General features: G+C 26.7%; 5 protein-coding genes across 7 annotated transcripts; 3 read left to right on the top strand and 2 right to left on the bottom strand.

Moving 5' to 3' along the window:
- Window positions 1–278: 278 nt before the first annotated feature.
- On the bottom strand, window positions 279–5,429 carry LOC106787379 (probable ATP-dependent RNA helicase DDX17). 2 transcript variants are annotated; one of them, XM_014749697.1, is made up of 8 exons: window positions 5,209–5,429; window positions 4,403–4,756; window positions 3,669–4,322; window positions 3,418–3,590; window positions 3,281–3,340; window positions 886–1,143; window positions 512–679; window positions 279–381 (listed from the first exon to the last, which is right to left on the bottom strand). In XM_014749697.1, exons 1-8 carry the CDS (start codon window positions 5,223–5,225, stop codon window positions 344–346), a joined length of 1,722 nt encoding a protein of 573 aa, XP_014605183.1. In that variant the 5' UTR covers window positions 5,226–5,429; the 3' UTR covers window positions 279–343. The 2 variants fall into 2 exon arrangements, with proteins under 2 accessions (XP_014605183.1, XP_014605184.1); XM_014749698.1 differs by having other exon boundaries at window positions 901–1,143.
- A 406-nt stretch (window positions 5,430–5,835) lies between these two features.
- On the top strand, window positions 5,836–7,895 carry LOC106787352. Its single transcript, XM_014749640.1, has 6 exons — window positions 5,836–6,093; window positions 6,245–6,509; window positions 6,652–6,978; window positions 7,117–7,263; window positions 7,355–7,570; window positions 7,675–7,895. The coding sequence occupies exons 1-6, from the start codon at window positions 6,080–6,082 to the stop codon at window positions 7,861–7,863; spliced, it is 1,158 nt and encodes a 385-aa protein (XP_014605126.1). The 5' UTR covers window positions 5,836–6,079; the 3' UTR covers window positions 7,864–7,895.
- A 28-nt stretch (window positions 7,896–7,923) lies between these two features.
- LOC106787353 (probable ATP-dependent RNA helicase DDX43) lies at window positions 7,924–9,650 on the top strand. Its single transcript, XM_014749641.1, has 6 exons — window positions 7,924–8,048; window positions 8,143–8,385; window positions 8,527–8,677; window positions 8,780–9,021; window positions 9,142–9,304; window positions 9,381–9,650. Exons 1-6 carry the CDS (start codon window positions 7,990–7,992, stop codon window positions 9,480–9,482), a joined length of 960 nt encoding a protein of 319 aa, XP_014605127.1. The 5' UTR covers window positions 7,924–7,989; the 3' UTR covers window positions 9,483–9,650.
- Window positions 9,651–11,437: 1,787 nt separating this feature from the next.
- LOC106787419 (N-acetyltransferase ESCO2) lies at window positions 11,438–14,049 on the bottom strand. 2 transcript variants are annotated; one of them, XM_014749761.1, is made up of 8 exons: window positions 13,920–14,049; window positions 13,327–13,682; window positions 12,834–13,221; window positions 12,528–12,756; window positions 12,276–12,440; window positions 11,999–12,204; window positions 11,783–11,908; window positions 11,438–11,678 (listed from the first exon to the last, which is right to left on the bottom strand). In XM_014749761.1, exons 2-7 carry the CDS (start codon window positions 13,631–13,633, stop codon window positions 11,785–11,787), a joined length of 1,419 nt encoding a protein of 472 aa, XP_014605247.1. In that variant the 5' UTR covers window positions 13,634–13,682; window positions 13,920–14,049; the 3' UTR covers window positions 11,438–11,678; window positions 11,783–11,784. The 2 variants fall into 2 exon arrangements, with proteins under 2 accessions (XP_014605247.1, XP_014605249.1); XM_014749763.1 differs by having other exon boundaries at window positions 13,327–13,473; window positions 13,920–14,048.
- Window positions 14,050–14,666: 617 nt separating this feature from the next.
- LOC106787375 (synembryn) lies at window positions 14,667–17,980 on the top strand. The gene is made up of 10 exons (XM_014749686.1): window positions 14,667–14,860; window positions 15,064–15,203; window positions 15,297–15,409; window positions 15,485–15,780; window positions 16,008–16,174; window positions 16,272–16,524; window positions 16,630–16,774; window positions 16,851–16,995; window positions 17,073–17,192; window positions 17,281–17,980. The coding sequence occupies exons 1-10, from the start codon at window positions 14,786–14,788 to the stop codon at window positions 17,402–17,404; spliced, it is 1,578 nt and encodes a 525-aa protein (XP_014605172.1). The 5' UTR covers window positions 14,667–14,785; the 3' UTR covers window positions 17,405–17,980.
- The last annotated feature ends 353 nt before the right edge of the window (window positions 17,981–18,333 follow it).

Raw genomic sequence — 18,333 nt, 5'->3', positions numbered from 1 at the left:
GTGTATAAATATATGATAAATAAAAACGTAGTATGAAATAGAAGAGATTCACGTTGAATTAATATTAAATAGTATACTCTATTATAAAGTACATCCCTATACGTATATGAACGATAAGATTATTTATCGTTAAATAGTAAAGATTTTACAATACATATGTATTACACGCACACGCATACGTACACACATGTGTACACACATACATACATTACTTTCATCTTATAACAGATGTAAGAATTTACACATGTATTTATATATATATATATATATATATAATATATAATAATATTATATATATATATATATATATGTATATATTAGCTTACACGCGCGAGTTATTTAATCATCTCTCGCTACTCCAATAACTTTTCCCAATGACTTCTGAAAAAAATAAACCGATCTATTTCAACGCAAATGATTCGTATCAATATTTAAATCAATTCAACTTCATTTATCATTTTCAGGATTATTTCTTGGAAGTTATTAATTATGTGTAAAAAATTTCACTTACCTGTACGATTATTAACAGGACTGCGACTACGGGTATAACTACGACTATAACTTCGACGATTAGTTCTTCCGTTCCGTTCTCTGCTATGACTTCGACTTCTACTTCTGGAATAGCTTCGTTCTTTACCATTACGACCTGTTGTTCTAGTTCGCCATCGATTTCTTCCACCTGTTTTGTAATATACATTGAGTACGTTTATTACATTTTGTAAATATTTTCAAATATATTATACATTGCTCAAAACAATCACAAAATCACAGGCGAATGTATTGGACAAATGTTGAATGTCAAAGCATTAAAGAAGATGATGACGACGATTATAAAATGTGATTTTTTTAATACTTTTGTATGATGTATAAATAATAAATACTTATCAATATAATAACAACCTCTATGCCTTCCATAAGCAGCCGATTTGCCTTCTGCAAGTTCTAAAAGTTTAGGATTGATAACTTGATTGGCTTCCTTTAATACTTGAATCAAATCATTAGCCTTATTAGAATTATTAGGTGTGAAGAACGTGTATGCAGTCCCAGTTTTCTGTCTTCTACCTGTACGTCCAATTCGATGAACGTAATCTTCTGAACAAGAAGGGTAGTCAAAGTTGATAACAAACTTGACGTCTTCAACGTCTGAAATGAAGGATTTACATTAGGCTTACTATGGTTTATCATATTAAATGAATTTTATAAAACATACATCTCTGTTATATATTGATAAAGCAGTGTAACGACAAATGAAATACACTGCATCGGATATTGATTTTTATACTTCGAAATAGAATTGTTTTTAATTCAAATGAAAACTCTAATACGCTCTCCAAAAAATATATACATATAATAATTGATTATGCTTTCCAAATAAATATATGAAGATTATAATCGAAGTTTAATACTTTAAAAAACAAAAAACTAATGGAACATAACAAAATAGACAATGTCAGAAGAAAAAAATAGAATTGATAAAAGCACAGTAAAATAAAAAATGAGATAAATACTTAATGATATTTTTTTAGAGAGCGTTTATGACATAAAATATAAAAGTTAAAAAGAAACTAAAGAAAATAAATAATTCTCTTATATATATTTATACATATTATGAAACTGATATTAAAATTCAGATAAATATCGAAGTACAAAAACATAATAAAAATTAATGAATTGTATAATTAATGTAAACTAGATATATATGTATATATATCTGATGTGTACGCTTCAGAGACGACGATATCAATCTAAAAGGATAGAGAAAAAGATATCGGATATTAGAAAAAGTTTTTACCAAAGTTATGGATGGATATTCAAGAAAGAATGATGAACTTTGAAATGTAGTTAGTAATACAAAAGTATGATAATGATGATAGAGGTGTAAAAGTTATCACAATTAGATTAGAAGAAGAAGAAGAATAAGAAGATAAGAAGAAGAAGAAAGAGGAAAATAAGGAAATGCAAGTAAGTAAGATAAGTGAGTAGTTTAGAAATGAATATAAATATTGTATGTATATGTATACATATATGCATATACTATGTATGTATATATATATATATATGTATATATGATGTGTATGCAATTAATGCGTATGTATTGTGTTCTTGTGTGAGATAGTGTAATGTATATGAATATATATATATATATATATACGTACATAAGTAATTATATATATGTAAACGTATATAACGTGTGTATATATATATATCGATAAACTTGATTTGACTATAAATCATACTATAAAATTAGGCAGTGGGCGAGTGTCGCTAGCAACGTACGGGCAGGGCCTGGCTGTTTGCGCTCGCTCCAGCTACAACAGCCTCCGCCGCTCTGTTGCTACAGGGCACATTGAGGCTCTGGCATCTGCTATTCATGCCACCGCCTCATCGGACCGTTGTTGGGTCTGATTAGCTCGAGCAGCCAACGCAGGGGACACTATTCTGGCAACAACGACCTGGTCAGCCCAGATGGCGTACAGCGCAGCGTAGGACTGAGATATCCAGTATGTAGGTAGTAAAGTAGGTGTTCCGATTTGGCCCGGACTTGGCCCTTCACGTTATTGACGGATAGAGGCACGCGCCGCAGCCAGCGCAGACAATGCAAACTAGTGCACCACCGAACAAACAGGCGGCGGGCACCCCCAATATGCTTTGCATTACCCGGCGTGGGACTGCGCGCAATGTGCCTCTGCAATGCAAACAAACATCCAGCCGCGTTAGCTACAATATTTATCTTTTATTCTCTCCTCCTACTATTCTATTATATTTACTATGCTTACGAATCCTTTCTTTTTGAAATTAAATTAAATTATCTTAGTTTTTATGTATATATATCAACATATACAACTATATACATTCAGAGGCAGCAAATTTGTCTATATATATATTTTCCTTTTACTAAGTCATACTAGTTCAATGTATAACTCAATTTTATATATATATATATACATTTTTGTTTATTAGCAAAATACTTACAATTTCTAAATAAGCATTTTAATAATTAATAAATAATTTAATTATAATATATATATTTTTTTTTTATATTACTCTAATAATAAGATACTAGAATTATACTCTTTCCTACTAAATTGTTTAACTAGAAGAGCGCATTGCACAAATACTCTTCTAGTAAAAAATAAGATTTAATTAGATATAACTTGTGATTTACTGCCTTGGTTTATTATCAATCCCCTTGTATATAACAAACTAATAATGACTGATATTATTACCATACTGTTATCTTATTCTGTTATAAAAGTAAAGAAGATTTTTATTAACTTACCAAGACCACGTGCTGCTACATCTGTTGCGACAAGAATAGGCGCTTTACCCGATCTAAAATCTATAATTAAAATAAAATATTTTATTTATAAGATAAATTTATTACAATTAAATTAAATCTACATATAGTATTTATACCTTGTAATACCCAATCTCTTTCTTGCTGCGTCTTATCTCCATGGATACAAACAGCTGGCCAACCATCGCGTTTCATCTTTCTAGTTATTTCATCAACACGACGTTTGGTCTCAATAAATACTATTGTTTTATTTTCATTTTCTGCCATAATTTCTTTCAAGAGTGTACTTAATCTGTAATAATTGATTAATAAAGTTATACATAAAATCCGAATGAGAATAAAATCAAAAGAAAATCAAACCAATGCTTACTTATTTTCTTTTTCGTAATCTTGACAAACGTCAATTATTTGTAAAATATTATGATTAGCAGCGAGTTGTAAAGAGCCAACGTTGATTTGAGCGTAATCTTTGAGAAAATCTTCTGCCAAATTTTTCACTTCTTTCGGCCAAGTAGCAGACCACATTAGAGTTTGCCTATCCGGTCGGATTTGTTCAATAATTTTTCGAATTTGAGGTTCAAATCCCATATCTAACATTCTATCTGCTTCGTCCAGTACTAAATATGTACACCTTTTCAAATTAGTTCTTCCAGATTCTAAGAAATCTAATAATCTACCAGGCGTAGCTATGACTATTTCTACACCACCGTCTAAATCTCTTGCTTGGGCACCTTTAGGTGCACCGCCATACAGACAAGTATTTCTTATACCCGATGAATGGCCAAAGTCATCCGCTACTTGCTGTATTTGTTGAGCAAGTTCTCTGGTCGGTGCTAATACCAATGCTATTGGACCATCCTTACGACTAAGTTTAGGCTGGCTATTAATATGAACAATAGCAGGAAGTATATAAGACAATGTTTTGCCAGATCCAGTAGATGCAATTCCAACCATATCTCGTCCACTCAAAGCGATTGGCCATCCTTGAGCTTGAATTGATGTAGGCTCGCTAAAACCTTGCCGTCTAAAAATAGATTTGAAAATGTCATTTAATTATGTTTCATCTGATAAATAAATTGGTTATAATATTATTCCTAAACTTACTTGATTTCTTTAAGTACGTAATCAGGAAAGCCTGTTTCTTCAAACGTAAAAACAGGATTAGGTATATTCTTTCCTTTCAAGGTTATTTCCTTATCACATCTGTACTGTTCCACAATACGTGGGTCACGATTCTGTACAACATCGTTTGGTATATAAAAATCTTTTTTAAAAGGTTCTAAACGACTAAGATCCCATCGTGGTTTTCTCAAATTAGCTCCAGGTTGACCACGATTGTTACGTCCAGCAATTCCTCTATCACGACCTGCACTAATGCCCCAATTTCTTCTGTCTCTTGGTGATCGACTACGAGACCTTGTTCTTGATCTACGTCTCCTGTCTCGGTCACGGCTACGACTAAAATGAAAACTATTGTTAATATTATACAAGAATTTTTATTGAAATATATAAATAAATATTTTATTTAATTTTTCTATGTGTGAAATTTATTTAAAGAAAAAAATATCATTGATATTTCTTACAGAATACATTAATTATAATACCTAACTAACAATTAATTGATATAATTGAAATCCTCAATCCAGCTGGAAATGATAGGATAGAAAATTTAGAACTAAGTTAATATAGTGAAAATAGAACATGTATAATCTATTTAAAAAAAAATCTTGCATAAGAATTTATTTATATTACTAAACAAAAATTATAAATTTTAGATTATACGATTAAAAAGAATTGATTTATATTCCATTTGATTATCTAAAACTACTGTCAACTAAGCTCAACTAGTTTAAATATTAATGAATAATGAAACAGTTTATATATATGTATATGTACATATGTATATATACCTTCTGTATCGTCCCATGTTAAAAATATTAGTAGAAAAACTTGTTTTCTAACAATAAGTCTGTGAATAATTGAGTATTAACAAAAGACAAAGTAAATGTACACAAAACGAGTTTTAGAACAAAATTGATGATACACAGCAAAAATGACCGAAAAGGAAACGAAAGCCGCGGCCATTACGGGCGGTAGCCGACAGCTATCCTTTATTCTTTAGTGGCGAATTCTTATTGGTTTATTTTAATGTCAAAAACTTTAACCATAGAACTAGAAGCATTTGGTAGAATTACTTTCAATTGATAAATATAGTTAACAAGGAAATGGCTAGTAGCGATGCAGTGTCGAAACCATGAACTAATTTGTGCGTTTAAATCACTATATTATTTTTGATTAATATTTTTAATTTTTGTAAAAAAATAATTCATAAAATGGTTGTAAATAAATTCCCCTTAAGTAAGCTTAAGTTTACTTATCTTAATTGTATAATCTACTTTATTTTTCAGACGAAGTCTGAGAATAAGTACGGTTTTACAAATAGTCTCAGTAAGAATAATAATTTAAATTTAATTTTGAATTTTGAATTAGTAAAAAAACAGTATCAGGTATTTATTTTGAAATGTATATATATACATGTATTTATCAAGAGAACAAAATATTCGTTACATGTAATTCCTAATTTGTATTTCTTTTGTTCTTCTTTCCTCGTTACTTTCATCTTTAATTTTAGGAATATAAGTTATTTTAAATACATGTAATTAATCGTAGAAGAACCAAAAGTTAATCTTTGTAATCATTTTTATTGTGAATTGTTATATATCCATCCGGACAAATATATTATTTAAATTATATTGACGCTAATAGATTATACTACTGACTATGGAATTATTTGAGTAAGGACATTATTTTTTTATACTTATATACTTTATTATATACTATTATATATTTTTTTTCGATAAAATTTAAAATTAAACATTGAAAGAAAAAATGATTAAAATATATTTAATATAATCAAACTAATTAAAATTTTTATTTTTACTTAAGATTGGAGGATGGATGGTATACTGACCCTGAGTGTACATATCCTAAAGGAAAATTGGGATGGAATAAAAATAAAAAGAAGAAAATGAGCGATAAGCTCAGACCAATAATTAAATATTACAACGATCAAAAAAAACAAGACAATTTACAAAGATTTGATACAATTGTTGTAACTATTACTATAGATAGAATTAAAGTAGGTAAACTTATTGGAATGAAAGGAAACAATATTAGAAATTTACAAAGAATAAGTAATACTAAAATTAGTGTAAGTATAATATTGATATTTACAGATAATTTATGAGAAAAAAATATTCTCTAATATGTAATAAACAAAATTCTATACTTAACATGATATATAAAATAGGTAACTTGTTTTTTTTTTCTTTTTTGTATGTATATACAAACAGATAAAACGGTGTGCTTCAAATGATACTAATGCCATAGTAAAAATATCCGGAACTTATATGGCAATATTAGAAGCAGAACAAATGATAGAAAATATATTAAAGCAAGTATCGCCTTGTAGTAAAACAACAAATAATCATAGGCCGGATATTGATACAAAATTTCACTTAAAGAGTAAATCAAGCATTACAGGATACAAACAAAATTCGATAGTTAATTATTTTCCATTTATAACTATGCCCATAGATGTTAATATTGTAGGTAAATTTATTGGGAAAGAAGGAAGAAATATTAAGCAATTACAAGATGAAAGTAACACTATAATTCGTGTGAGTATAATATTAATATTAGAAGGGGCATTTAGTAGGGATTAAATATTCTGTAATATGTAATAAACAAAATTCTATATATGATGTAACAAATAAAATTGTTAATTTATATTTTTTTTTATTCTTATATATAAACAGGTAAGAATAGTAAATCCATATCCAATTATTGTTATAATTGGATTGCCAATATTAATACGTAAGGCAAAAGTTTTAATTAAAAAATGTTTAAAAAAATTATCACGTTTTACGAAAAATAACTATCGGAGCCTGACTTTGAATAAATGTGTAAGCTTTAATTCATATTTTTAATTTTAATTACAAAAATCTATTCTTCTACAGCGATGAAGTTAAATACGTTAATTATATTAAAAACTAGGATGAAGTAAGCCCCCCAGTGTTCGTCGGAAATCCTCAAATAATCAAGAACTTATATAGAGAGGATCCTGTTGTTGCTAACATGTCTAAAAAAAAAGTAAATATGATTAAGAAGGCGAATAACATTATCGAAGTTAAATATATGAAGGATTTGTATAATAATATTAACGATTTTCCTATTCCTAATCCAATATTAACGTTCGAACAAGCATTCAGCGTAAGTAAAATAAGAGAATGAAATTAAAAATTTATATTATAGTTAATATAATAATAATAATAATAATAATAATAATAATAACGCGAAATTATATGCAATAACAGAATTATCCAGCAATGTTGAAGAAAATAAGGGAACAAGATTTAGAAAAACCAAACTCCATCGAGTGTCAAGCATGGCCAATATTGCTTAGCGGCAAAGATATGCTTGGCATAGCACCAGCTAAATTAGGTCTCTATCATATATTTCTATTGTATTTTTTAATATTTATATTAGACTATTATTCTCTATAATTATCTTTTTATCATTATTTAGATAAAACGTTAGCATTCTTGCTGCCTGCTTTAATACATATCTCAAAACAAAAATCTTTTTTTACTGGTAATGGTCCTAATGTTCTTATCTTAGTTGCAAATAAAATGCAAGCATTAAAAATACAAGAAGAAGTTCAAAGATTTTCCTATTTCGGCATTAAGGCGTGAGTTATTATATAAAGATTAATTTTTTTCGTTCTTGTTTTTTTTTTCTTATGTATTTGAATAATGATTGTACAAATAATTATTTTATTTTAGGGTTTCTGTATTCTTAGGCTGTAATAAAACTCAACAAATAAAAGCATTAAGAAAAAATGTAGAAATATTAATAGCTACATCACAGAGATTAAATGTTCTGGTGAATATGAATGTTGTAAAATTAAAATATGTAACGTATGTTGTATTGAACGAGATTGGTCATATGTTGGACATGAAACTTGCATTTCACATCAGAAAAAGTTTATCTTATGTAAGGATGGATAGCCAATTTGTTATGATCAGGTATGTAATATATAGGGCATCTTAGTTAAAGGAAGTATTTAAGTAGTCTCCTTCAGCTGAGACACCCCCCTGTACATATAAATATAACATATTATTATTTAATGTGCGTTTTGAATGTTTAAATATTTTTAATATTTCCAGTAGCGCTAATTTGTCAACAAGTATTAGGCGTTTCGCAAAAATATATATGAAAAACCCAATTGAACTCCATGTTCAATCTGTTCAATCTGTTCCACATAATATACGCCATGAAGTACAATATATTTCCCGCGAAGCAAACAAATTTCATAGAGTTAGTATTTTATTTAAATGCGTGTCGTTTTTAGTACACAATATATTGATTTTATGTAAGAAAAAAGAAAAACAAAGAAACATATTTTGGATATTTTTACAGTTGCTTCAATTCATACAAAAAATGAATCTGAAGGAAAAAATGATGGTATTTACTAATGAGATATCTCGAATAGATGAATTGGAATGTAATCTTATTCGAGCAGATATAAATCGTAAAAGTATTCTTAGTTTAAAAGATATAAGCGATAGAAGAATCGCAAAGCTTAAAATAGAAGAAACAACAGCAAGAATCATTATTACAACTGATCTTTTATTCACAGAATTTGATATTAATGATATAGTGTATGTTTTATTTTATATATTTTTCTTTCCTTTCATTATCTCTTTTTAGTTCTATTTATGTTTGATAATTAAAAAAGAAATATACATATATATATATATATATTTTTTTTTTTTCTTTAGGTACGTCTACAATTATGATCTTACATTTAAATTTAAAAAGTATAATCGTCGAATTAGATGGGCAATATGTGATGATAAAACTGGAGTCAGCGTAATACTTATGACAAAGAAAAATAGGAATGATGCCAGACGTTTAATTACATTACTAACAAGTTCTGATCAAGTAAGTTATAAAATTTACATTTTTATTGTGTATATATATATACTTATATTTGTTTTTCTTTTTTATTTTTCCCTAGGAAGTGCCAGAAAAATTATATGCTATAGCGAAGATGTACAAAATTCGGAAAGAAAAACAGACGAAAATGCAAAATAGAACGATAAAACTAAACTGTAAATAAAACTAGATGCATCATGAATGGAATTAGAAAAGATTTTACCGGAATAACCTAATTACTAATCGATAAGAACTTTGGTTGTTACTATGTTTTAATTATTTGTGTAATTTTGGATTTTACATAAGCTATGTATTTTAGATGAAGAATTAAATAATTGTGTGCATATATAAATCCTGAAAATTAATTAAAATTTGTCTTAAGTACCTGATCTTTAAAATAATTTGTAGAAAGTTTTAAAAATATGCCTGAAGAAAAAATTTTCTCAGATGTATAAATACATCTAAAAGATAATATATTCAGTTATTTATATAGGATATTTTTTAAAAAGAATTGTAAATAAAAAAATCATGAATGTAGAAATAGTATTTTTTGGTTAGACGATTAAAAAGAATTCATTTCTATTCTATTTAATTGTCTAGAAGCGTTATCATCATTAGCATTTCATATTGAATTATTTACAAACAGAACTTGCCTTTTTATAATACGTACAAAAGTATTGAAGTATTATTTAAAAACATACAATAATAATAAAACAGAATGATTCCCACTGGTTTATTCTTAATTAATAAATTTAGTTACTATAGAAATTACCACTAGTGACATGGTATCGATACAAGAAACTAATTCGTACTTTTAAATTACTAGATTAAATAACACTGGCTACTTCTGAATGTTATTTCCCTTTTACTTTTATACAGACAACTGTAAAAGAGGGAATAACCTGGCTTTTAAAGCAATTTAAACACACAATTTGTCTAATAAAGGGTATTTTTCTTAATATTAGCATCAACTTTAGTTAAAAAAAAAAAAAAAAAAAATTAATTTCAGATAAATAAACTGCCTTAAAAAATAATTGTTTAAAATTATTTTCAAATTTTGTACGAGTACATGTGTATATATATTTTTAAATAATTACGTATTAATTTCAATTAATATTACATATTTCCTTTTGATGAAACTTAATTAAACATAGGAGAATAAAATTATTGCAACATGTTTAATATTACCTAACTTACCTATATTTTTTATTTGTATTTAAGAATGCATTAATTAATAGCAATCTCAAATATACATTCTTTTAAATAAAACGACTATCGTATAATGATAATTGAAAATCTATAGTAAAACTTAAATTAAGATTAAAAAATAACAATAGAGAAGGTTATAGAAACATAGAAAAAAATTAATTGCAAGGATTAACCGTGATACAAAATTTCTAATAAATTTATTAAGAAAGAAATAGTTGTTCTCGATAAAGACCAGAAACATTATGACTAAAATTCGTGTAAATATAATATTTTTATATATATTAACAGATAATTTATAGAAATTAAATATTCTCTAATATAAATTTATATGTATAGTATATGAAATGTACAATTTGTTTTTTTTTCTTTGTATGTATATATACATATATATATATATATAGAAACAATTACAAAAGTATTCTTCATAAACAACGACTAGTACAAATGTTATTACATTTGGGTCTTAGAAATCACAAGACTATCTTCTTCGAACTATCTCTTTTTGTTTCTATGTATATGTTTAAATTAATATAATTAATATATCGCTCACATAAAATAAAAGACGATGGATTTTATTAGGAATTTGATCTAAGTTTTAAAAGAATTTAGTTAAATATGTAAAAAAATTAAAATTTTGTTGTTTCTCTATATATATATATATATATATATATATTAATTAAACCAGACAAGTTAAAATGGGCAGAAGCAAAAGCAGAAGTACGTAAATCGTTCTCTTCACTTCCATTACCTAGTAGAATTTTGTATTATAATAACTTAGATATATTTCATAAAATATACTTCCACCGGCGATATTATCTGTTACTATCTTTTAATTATTTTTGTTATTTTGAATTTTTGTAAGATAAAATCTGTGGGATCTTTACAATATATTATACATATACGATTTCGAAACTAATTAAAATTCTTTCTTCAGTATTCCTCATCTTAAAAGTAATTTTTTAAAAGTTTTATGTTTATATATCAAAAATTTACCTGAAGAAACACGTTCTTCAAATTCATTGTGTGTAACCAGCTTGTAGATATCAGTTGTTGTATGCAAAAGAGGATGACAACGAAGAAGACTTTTTCTAACATGTTTAACGAATTTTCTAATGTCTTTCGAGAAAATGGAATCGAAGCTGTACAAAGAAACCTCAGTAAATCTGTAATTCTAACAAAATAAATAGAAGAAAAGAACGAATAATAAATAAAGAAACATTGATAAAAATGATTAAATTATTTTATATCCTGTAAGAGACAAAAGTTTAAACTTACTATCAATTGTAGACTTTAAAATTTTTGCTTTTGGTATACTTCTCTGCAAATAATTTCCCGCTAGGTGTTGGAGTGGAGAATGCGATGTCATCTAAGGACATTATGTACCCATAGAAAAAATTAGCTCTGAGAAAATTTTCAAAATAACCGCTTGATTAGATAAACACAATCTTTACGAAGTATAGAAATGTAGAAACAAATAATTAAAAAATATACCTCAGAGTATCTACAAGTTTCGTAGCTATGCCTTGTTTGCGATGACTCATTGTTGTCCATACAACATTAATACCACACTTAGCAGGTGTTTTTTCAGATGTACAACAATTTAAATCTATTAACTCTGGTATCATACGAAATGCAGTTTCTATGTGCTCTGCTACCAGCACGCCCAATACGTTTTTATCTTTGATGTATAAATATACCTAAAAATGAACACAAATAGCCATTTATATCTCTCCATCCATTCTAATGACGACAAAAAATATTTATTTACCTGTTTATCGCTATAATTTGAATCAGCTAAACCTAAATCTCTGTCGACGACGTTCAAAATTTCTGTTACCTTTTTCCAACATTGTTTAGAATCGGATGGTTCTATTAAAATTATTCTACTCGATGTTAAGGGATCCTCCATGATAATTCTTTCGTTTTTCCAACCCTAATGCATTGAATATAAATATAAATAATATTAAACAAATGATATAAACAATTTTAATGAATGTATTTAAATATAACGGATACTTACTTGAAATCTTAAAGTTCTAATGCTGTTATGATAATTTAAATGAGCATTTTCATCCTCAGGATCACCCAATTGATAAACGATACCACATTCAGTACATTGTGTAGCTCCAAAATGTTTTTGACCTGCATCTAATTGATATTGATTTTTACCGCCACCACCACCTTTAGACGATACTTGCCATTTCATTCCTTTCTTAACTCCTTGCATCGATTTTATATTCTTGTTTTCTCTTTAACAAATTTAAACGTTTAACGTCAAGAATGTAATATTAACATATATAATTATGTTAATTTAAATTATACTTACGCATTGCTCATACAGTAACCTTTGTTGAATAGAGGATAATATTTTTCTTTGTTTTCCTTCTCAACTTTAGTTATATTACTGTCAACAGTTAAAGTAGAAGAAAATAAAGGATTTTTAGTATTATCAACAATTGATGTATCCATAATATTCATAGCAGACGTTAGTTCGCTAAGTTCATTAGGCGAAGTTGTTCCAACATTGTTTGGTAAAATGTTAGATTTTAATGGAGACAAGGTAATCTTAGTATTATCGTTAATTAAAGTATCCATTGTGTCATATTCATCATTAGCCCAATCATCTTCTAATATTTTCAATATGTTATCTATTTTGTTCTCCTTCATTATATTTTCAAACTCTGGTTTATCTACTTTCAAATCAGTAGCATCGTCTAAACATAAATCCATAGATTTAGATGAATCTTTAATGAAACATTTTTTCAATTCGTTACATTCAACTTGATCATTCGATTTTTTCGACTTGATACTTGAATTACCTGTTACGTTTGGTATTTTAGGTGCATTAGATCCTTGCGGAATTGTCGGATGCAAAATATTTTTCTGAATTAATTGCATATTAGAGAGAGAATGAGCTTGTGTTCCATCGGTGATCATTTGCGTGCTAGTATCTATTTCACTGATACCTTTAACATTAGATGATTCTTTAATATTTTCTTTCTTATCTAACGATTTAGATAATTCCATGGTAGGTTTTAACTTTGGTTTAGGTTTCTTAATGCGATGAAACACACCAGCATTTATATTGCTCCAACTGCGTCTCTTGTACAAATACTTTTGATTCATGTTGAGAAATTGTCTTGCTTTTCAAGTATTTAATCTTCTGGTTTTATACCTTTGATTTTCAATATTTCAATATCAAAATATGTTAAATAAATATATTAGAATTACTTAACCTTGGCTGCGTGTTTTATCGTTCGCGTGATTTAAATAAATATTTACTTTGATAGTAAAATTATTTAACGCAATAGAATAATTGTTATTCTCGATGGTGTACCAACGATTAGTTTTGTTTTAAATTAATATTATAACAAATAAATGAATAAAAGAAATCTACGCTCAAACAACCAACCTTCTTTTCTTTGCTTTCTTCTCCACGTGGATTTCCCGCTTTTTCCTTATGAAACATTTTGATTGGTTACTTTTTTTATCCAAGAAAACAATTTTAGAATAAATCATTTTTATAAATAAATCTTTTTTACTTCGAATTTAAAATAGAAATCTTTTTTTATACGTTTAATATGATATTATTAATATATAAATATGAACAGAAGAAACTTTGTTCGTTACGCGCAAGTGCGAAAATTGTCTTAATTAAATGCGGGAAATTTAACTGGTGTACTCAAACGTGCTATTCAAATATTAAAGTAATAATAAATTAGAGACGAACATTCCTCTATTTTATTATTAAAATATATTATAGTTATTATTTTTTATGAAGATGAGTACAATTTTATTATATCGTTTTTATGCTTTCATTATTTATGATAACGTAATTCGAATTTTATATTTTACCGCGTATGCGTAACACCTTGCGCACAACAGTAAAATACATTTTTTTTCTGTCTCATTTGTCTGTTTTAGGTTAAGTTACTTTGTTAAAAGAGTGTGAATAAATACAATTAAATGTTTAAAATTGAATTAGTAATCAAATCCTTTAATGAAAATAAATTAAATTAAAAACTGAGACGAGAGAAAAAAGAAATTGTTATTTTCTCGCGGTGGGGAAAATAATAAATATAAATTAATATTTTATCCAAATTTATTTATATATATATATATATATACATATATATAAAATGTATTATTAATGAAATTAAAATGGTACCTATTGATGTAAACATAATCTATGTATAATCTATATTTAAAAAACTATAGAAAAATACAAGAAAAATAAAAAATTTCATAACTGAATGAACATTTAAACATTCAATTGCTATGGATGACTTAGCGCGAAAATTAATTTCTGGGAGTTGTACTTTTAAAGATACTCTTCAAATATTTGTCAAAAAAGTAAGTTACTTTTATATACCTTTTAAAACGATGAATTAATTATTATTATTTATTTTTGTTTGTTAAATATTAAGCTGACAATCTTGTAAGATTATTATTTAATTAATTTTGTTATGAAATAAATTAATAAATCTTAAGAAATAAAATGTACATTTAATAAAATAACTTTTATCTTTTTTTGTTGGATTCATTGATATCAACAGTATGAGGATAAAACTATGATTGAAAGAATATGCGATAACCAGTTACGAGAAGAAACCTGGAAAATATTATTTCAATATTTATCTAAATCAGAGTATAAATCTATGCATCTTAATTGTTTAACTGCATTGCGTATACTTAGGTAATAATAATTATTAATATTTGTTTGTATGCATACAATAAGAGTATAATTCATTTATTACTTACATTTTTTTTTATTTTATTGTTTATGCAGTCGAGACAAAACTGATTTAAATAAAATCGTTAGCAAAAAAATGGTAACGTTGTTATTACAATTAGCAAAACTGGATTGTCAGAATGATGAAGAACAGGATCCATCTACTAACGGTAATGATTATTTTGTTAATATCAATCCAAGATTTTTCTACGTTTATTTATTTAGTTCTTATTTTATTTTTTCAGTTCCGATAGAATCTGCTAAAGTACTCTGTAACTTATTGTATCATAGTTTTAAAGTACGAGAATGTTTGGTAATAGAAAAGAATTGTTTGGAAAATCTGATTAATCGGATCAATAAGTATGACTCCAATTCGTCCCACGAAATGAAATTGTTCGATATTAAAATGTTATTTATATTAACTGCATTAAATACATCGGCAAGAAATACGGTGAAAGAATTAAATGGCGATTCTTATTTGCTTAATATGTTGGATGAATTATTGGAACAATATAAATCTAACGTATCGTTTTCTATCAAGGTATGTTTATCTAATGTACTGTGTTATATACAGAGTATTTCATTTTTTGTCCAATAATTTTTAATCAGTTTTTTTAATGAAGCATTTAAGAGCTTATGTTTGTACAACATTTTTAGTCTTACTTTTATTTATAGAATATAATGGTAAATTTTTGTAGAAACAAACTGGGACATCCTCCTGTATATTATTTTTAAATGCTAATTACTATATTGAAATTATTCTTTCAGAATGAGGATATAATTTTAATTTGTGATATTTTAAAAGTTTTATTTAACTTATATATACATTCTGAAGATTCAGCGATAGAAGAGCAAGAAAAGAATAAAAAATTAACAACGTCTTTGTATACATTTTTATATAATAAAAATTGGTCAAATAATAATGATCTTGTAAGGTAAAACTTATCGACATATACAAAAATATTGCTTTTAATCTAATAGACATATCCAGATATCATTTTCTTAGATTAATTTTATTCTATTATTTTTTAGCAATGCTATCAATTTATTAACTGCTATACCATTAAACAACTATATACAAATGATGCAGTCTAGCGAAAGCGACAACGACGACAATATTTTATATCAGAATACTGATGTTACGACAATATCAGTCATACTAGATTTTTTAGATAATAGATTAAATTACACAGAAAATCAATTAGAGAATCTTTCTCCAGTTGTTACTGTTCTCATTAGGCTGGTAAAAGCAGACAAATCTGTTCGAAAATATGTACGATTACAGGTAATATAATAATATCAAATCGATAGATATTCTATCATATAAGACGTTACAAAGATTGATTTTTTTGTTCCTTCTTACTTATTAAAACAACAATTATTCGTTAAGGTTTTACCACCATTAAAAGATGTAATGAAACGTCCAGAAGAGGGAACAACATTAAAAGCTAAATTGTGTAAACTTTTAACATCTCCTATCACCAAGTTACGGGACATTGTTGCTGAATTTCTTTTCATACTTTGCAAGGAAAATGGTACATATATGTCGCATTTACTTCATAATTTATAATTTAATTATATTATACCTTTAATATTTGTTCAATTTTGTAGTCAGCCGTATGGTAAAGTACACTGGATATGGGAACGCAGCAGGCATGTTTGCAAATAAAGGATTATTAGGTCGTAATCAAGAAAAGATATCCTATTCTGAATCTGAAGACAGTGATACTGAGGAATATTTAAAATACAAAGAACAGTACGTATTATAAATTATAGATCAAGTGTTCGATAAGTCAATTCAATATATTTCTAACATGATTATATGATTTCAAGAATAAATCCAGTAACTGGTTGTTATGAAAAAGCAAAACCAAATCTTTTAGATGGTATGACTGAAGAACAAAAGGAATACGAAGCGTTACAGCTTGTTAATCTCGTAGATCAATTAACAAGGTTTGTCTCTTTTTTTCTTTTGAATAAATTGAAAAAAAAGTCTGATATTATTTATGTGAATAATAATGAATTTATTTATTTCCGTTAGGGGAGGATTAGTACGACCATGTCGTATTGGAGATGACGGTAAACCGAAACCTATAGAACATGTTTTAGAATTGCAAGATGAGTTACCAAAACAACAATATAGACGAGAATCAGATTCAGATTAATTATTTTGAATTGAGAGAAAGAGAGAAGAGGTGTAATTATTATCAATGATGTATATTATCTGTAATATCAAGGAATTTAATAAATGTTTCAAATAAATATCAATTTAATTTAATTATGCAGGGTGTTCAAGGTTTTTTCCTGCCAAACAGTGTCAACGTATTTTATGCACAAAAATAAGAAAAAAATGTTCGGTAAAAAATCTTAGACACCCTGTATAGACGCATATACTTATTATAGACATATTCTATAAAAAATAAAAATACAATACAAATAAAAAACAATAAATCAATTATATATCTACAAACAAGATATATAATGAGAATATCAATTTGGTCGGTTTACTTACTTTATTGAAAAAAGAACAAAGAACAACGTTTACAAATTAAACAATTGGCAGGAAATAAAAGATATATATATAACATTTTCCAAAATCACATGAAATATTTTAAACATTACAATTTTGGTAAATTGTGTTTTTTTAATGTGCTTTTGTGAGCATCACAATATATTATTATTATTATTGCATTGCAGCCTATGCGCAGATAAGAATGTATGTTTCTCTACATGGTTTATGTTTTTTTTATTCTTTCCCTTCCGCTCCTTTTTTTTTCCTTTTTTTCGTTCTTTTTTTTTTCTTTTTATTTTATAGAACTGCATAGTAATTATCGCTTGAGAATATCTTAATATAGGATAGCGCATACAAATTGACAGATAATGGCAAATTGATCTGATATGACATGAGAAACAATGTATGATTATTTTAACGAAGAACATTTACATATTACTTTTTTTTCTTTTTATTATTTTATTTTCTTCTTCTCACATTTTTCTTTTCTTTAAAGTCTAATTTTGTCCATCCTATAGTAAAATATTTCCAATCTAATAATACATTTTGACAAATATATATATATATATATACATATACATA

The sequence above is a fragment of the Polistes canadensis genome, unplaced genomic scaffold (assembly GCF_001313835.1).
Source record: "Polistes canadensis isolate GaletaPanama2010 unplaced genomic scaffold, ASM131383v1 scaffold_99, whole genome shotgun sequence".
NCBI classification, from domain to species: Eukaryota; Metazoa; Arthropoda; class Insecta; order Hymenoptera; family Vespidae; genus Polistes; species Polistes canadensis.
The sequence above is the reverse complement of the archived record's forward strand: the minus strand, read 5'-3'. Positions and strand labels throughout refer to the sequence as shown.

Bases quoted from the DNA above. Each gene is read 5' to 3' on its own strand.
- LOC106787379 (XM_014749697.1), bottom strand. The intron at 3,341-3,417 runs GTATAAATACTA...TTTTAATTATAG, and splicing joins AAGAGATTGGGTATTACAAG to ATTTTAGATCGGGTAAAGCG. The intron at 680-885 runs ATAAGTATTTAT...ATTACAAAACAG, and splicing joins TAGAGGTTGTTATTATATTG to GTGGAAGAAATCGATGGCGA.
- LOC106787352 (XM_014749640.1), top strand. The intron at 6,979-7,116 runs GTGAGTATAATA...ATATATAAACAG, and splicing joins AAAGTAACACTATAATTCGT to GTAAGAATAGTAAATCCATA. The intron at 7,264-7,354 runs GTAAGCTTTAAT...ATTAAAAACTAG, and splicing joins GCCTGACTTTGAATAAATGT to GATGAAGTAAGCCCCCCAGT.
- LOC106787353 (XM_014749641.1), top strand. From the start codon at position 7,990: ATGCAAGCATTAAAAATACAAGAAGAAGTTCAAAGATTTTCCTATTTC. The intron at 8,678-8,779 runs GTTAGTATTTTA...ATATTTTTACAG, and splicing joins AAGCAAACAAATTTCATAGA to TTGCTTCAATTCATACAAAA. The intron at 9,022-9,141 runs GTATGTTTTATT...TTTTTTCTTTAG, and splicing joins TTTGATATTAATGATATAGT to GTACGTCTACAATTATGATC.
- LOC106787419 (XM_014749761.1), bottom strand. From the start codon at position 13,633: ATGAATCAAAAGTATTTGTACAAGAGACGCAGTTGGAGCAATATAAAT. The intron at 13,222-13,326 runs GTAATTCAAGTA...ATTTATGTTTAG, and splicing joins TAAAATACCAAACGTAACAG to ACGATGCTACTGATTTGAAA. The intron at 11,909-11,998 runs GTATATTTTTTA...AAATTTTCTCAG, and splicing joins AAACTTGTAGATACTCTGAG to AGCTAATTTTTTCTATGGGT.
- LOC106787375 (XM_014749686.1), top strand. From the start codon at position 14,786: ATGGATGACTTAGCGCGAAAATTAATTTCTGGGAGTTGTACTTTTAAA. The intron at 15,410-15,484 runs GTAATGATTATT...TTATTTTTTCAG, and splicing joins ACAGGATCCATCTACTAACG to TTCCGATAGAATCTGCTAAA. The intron at 15,781-16,007 runs GTATGTTTATCT...TTATTCTTTCAG, and splicing joins ACGTATCGTTTTCTATCAAG to AATGAGGATATAATTTTAAT.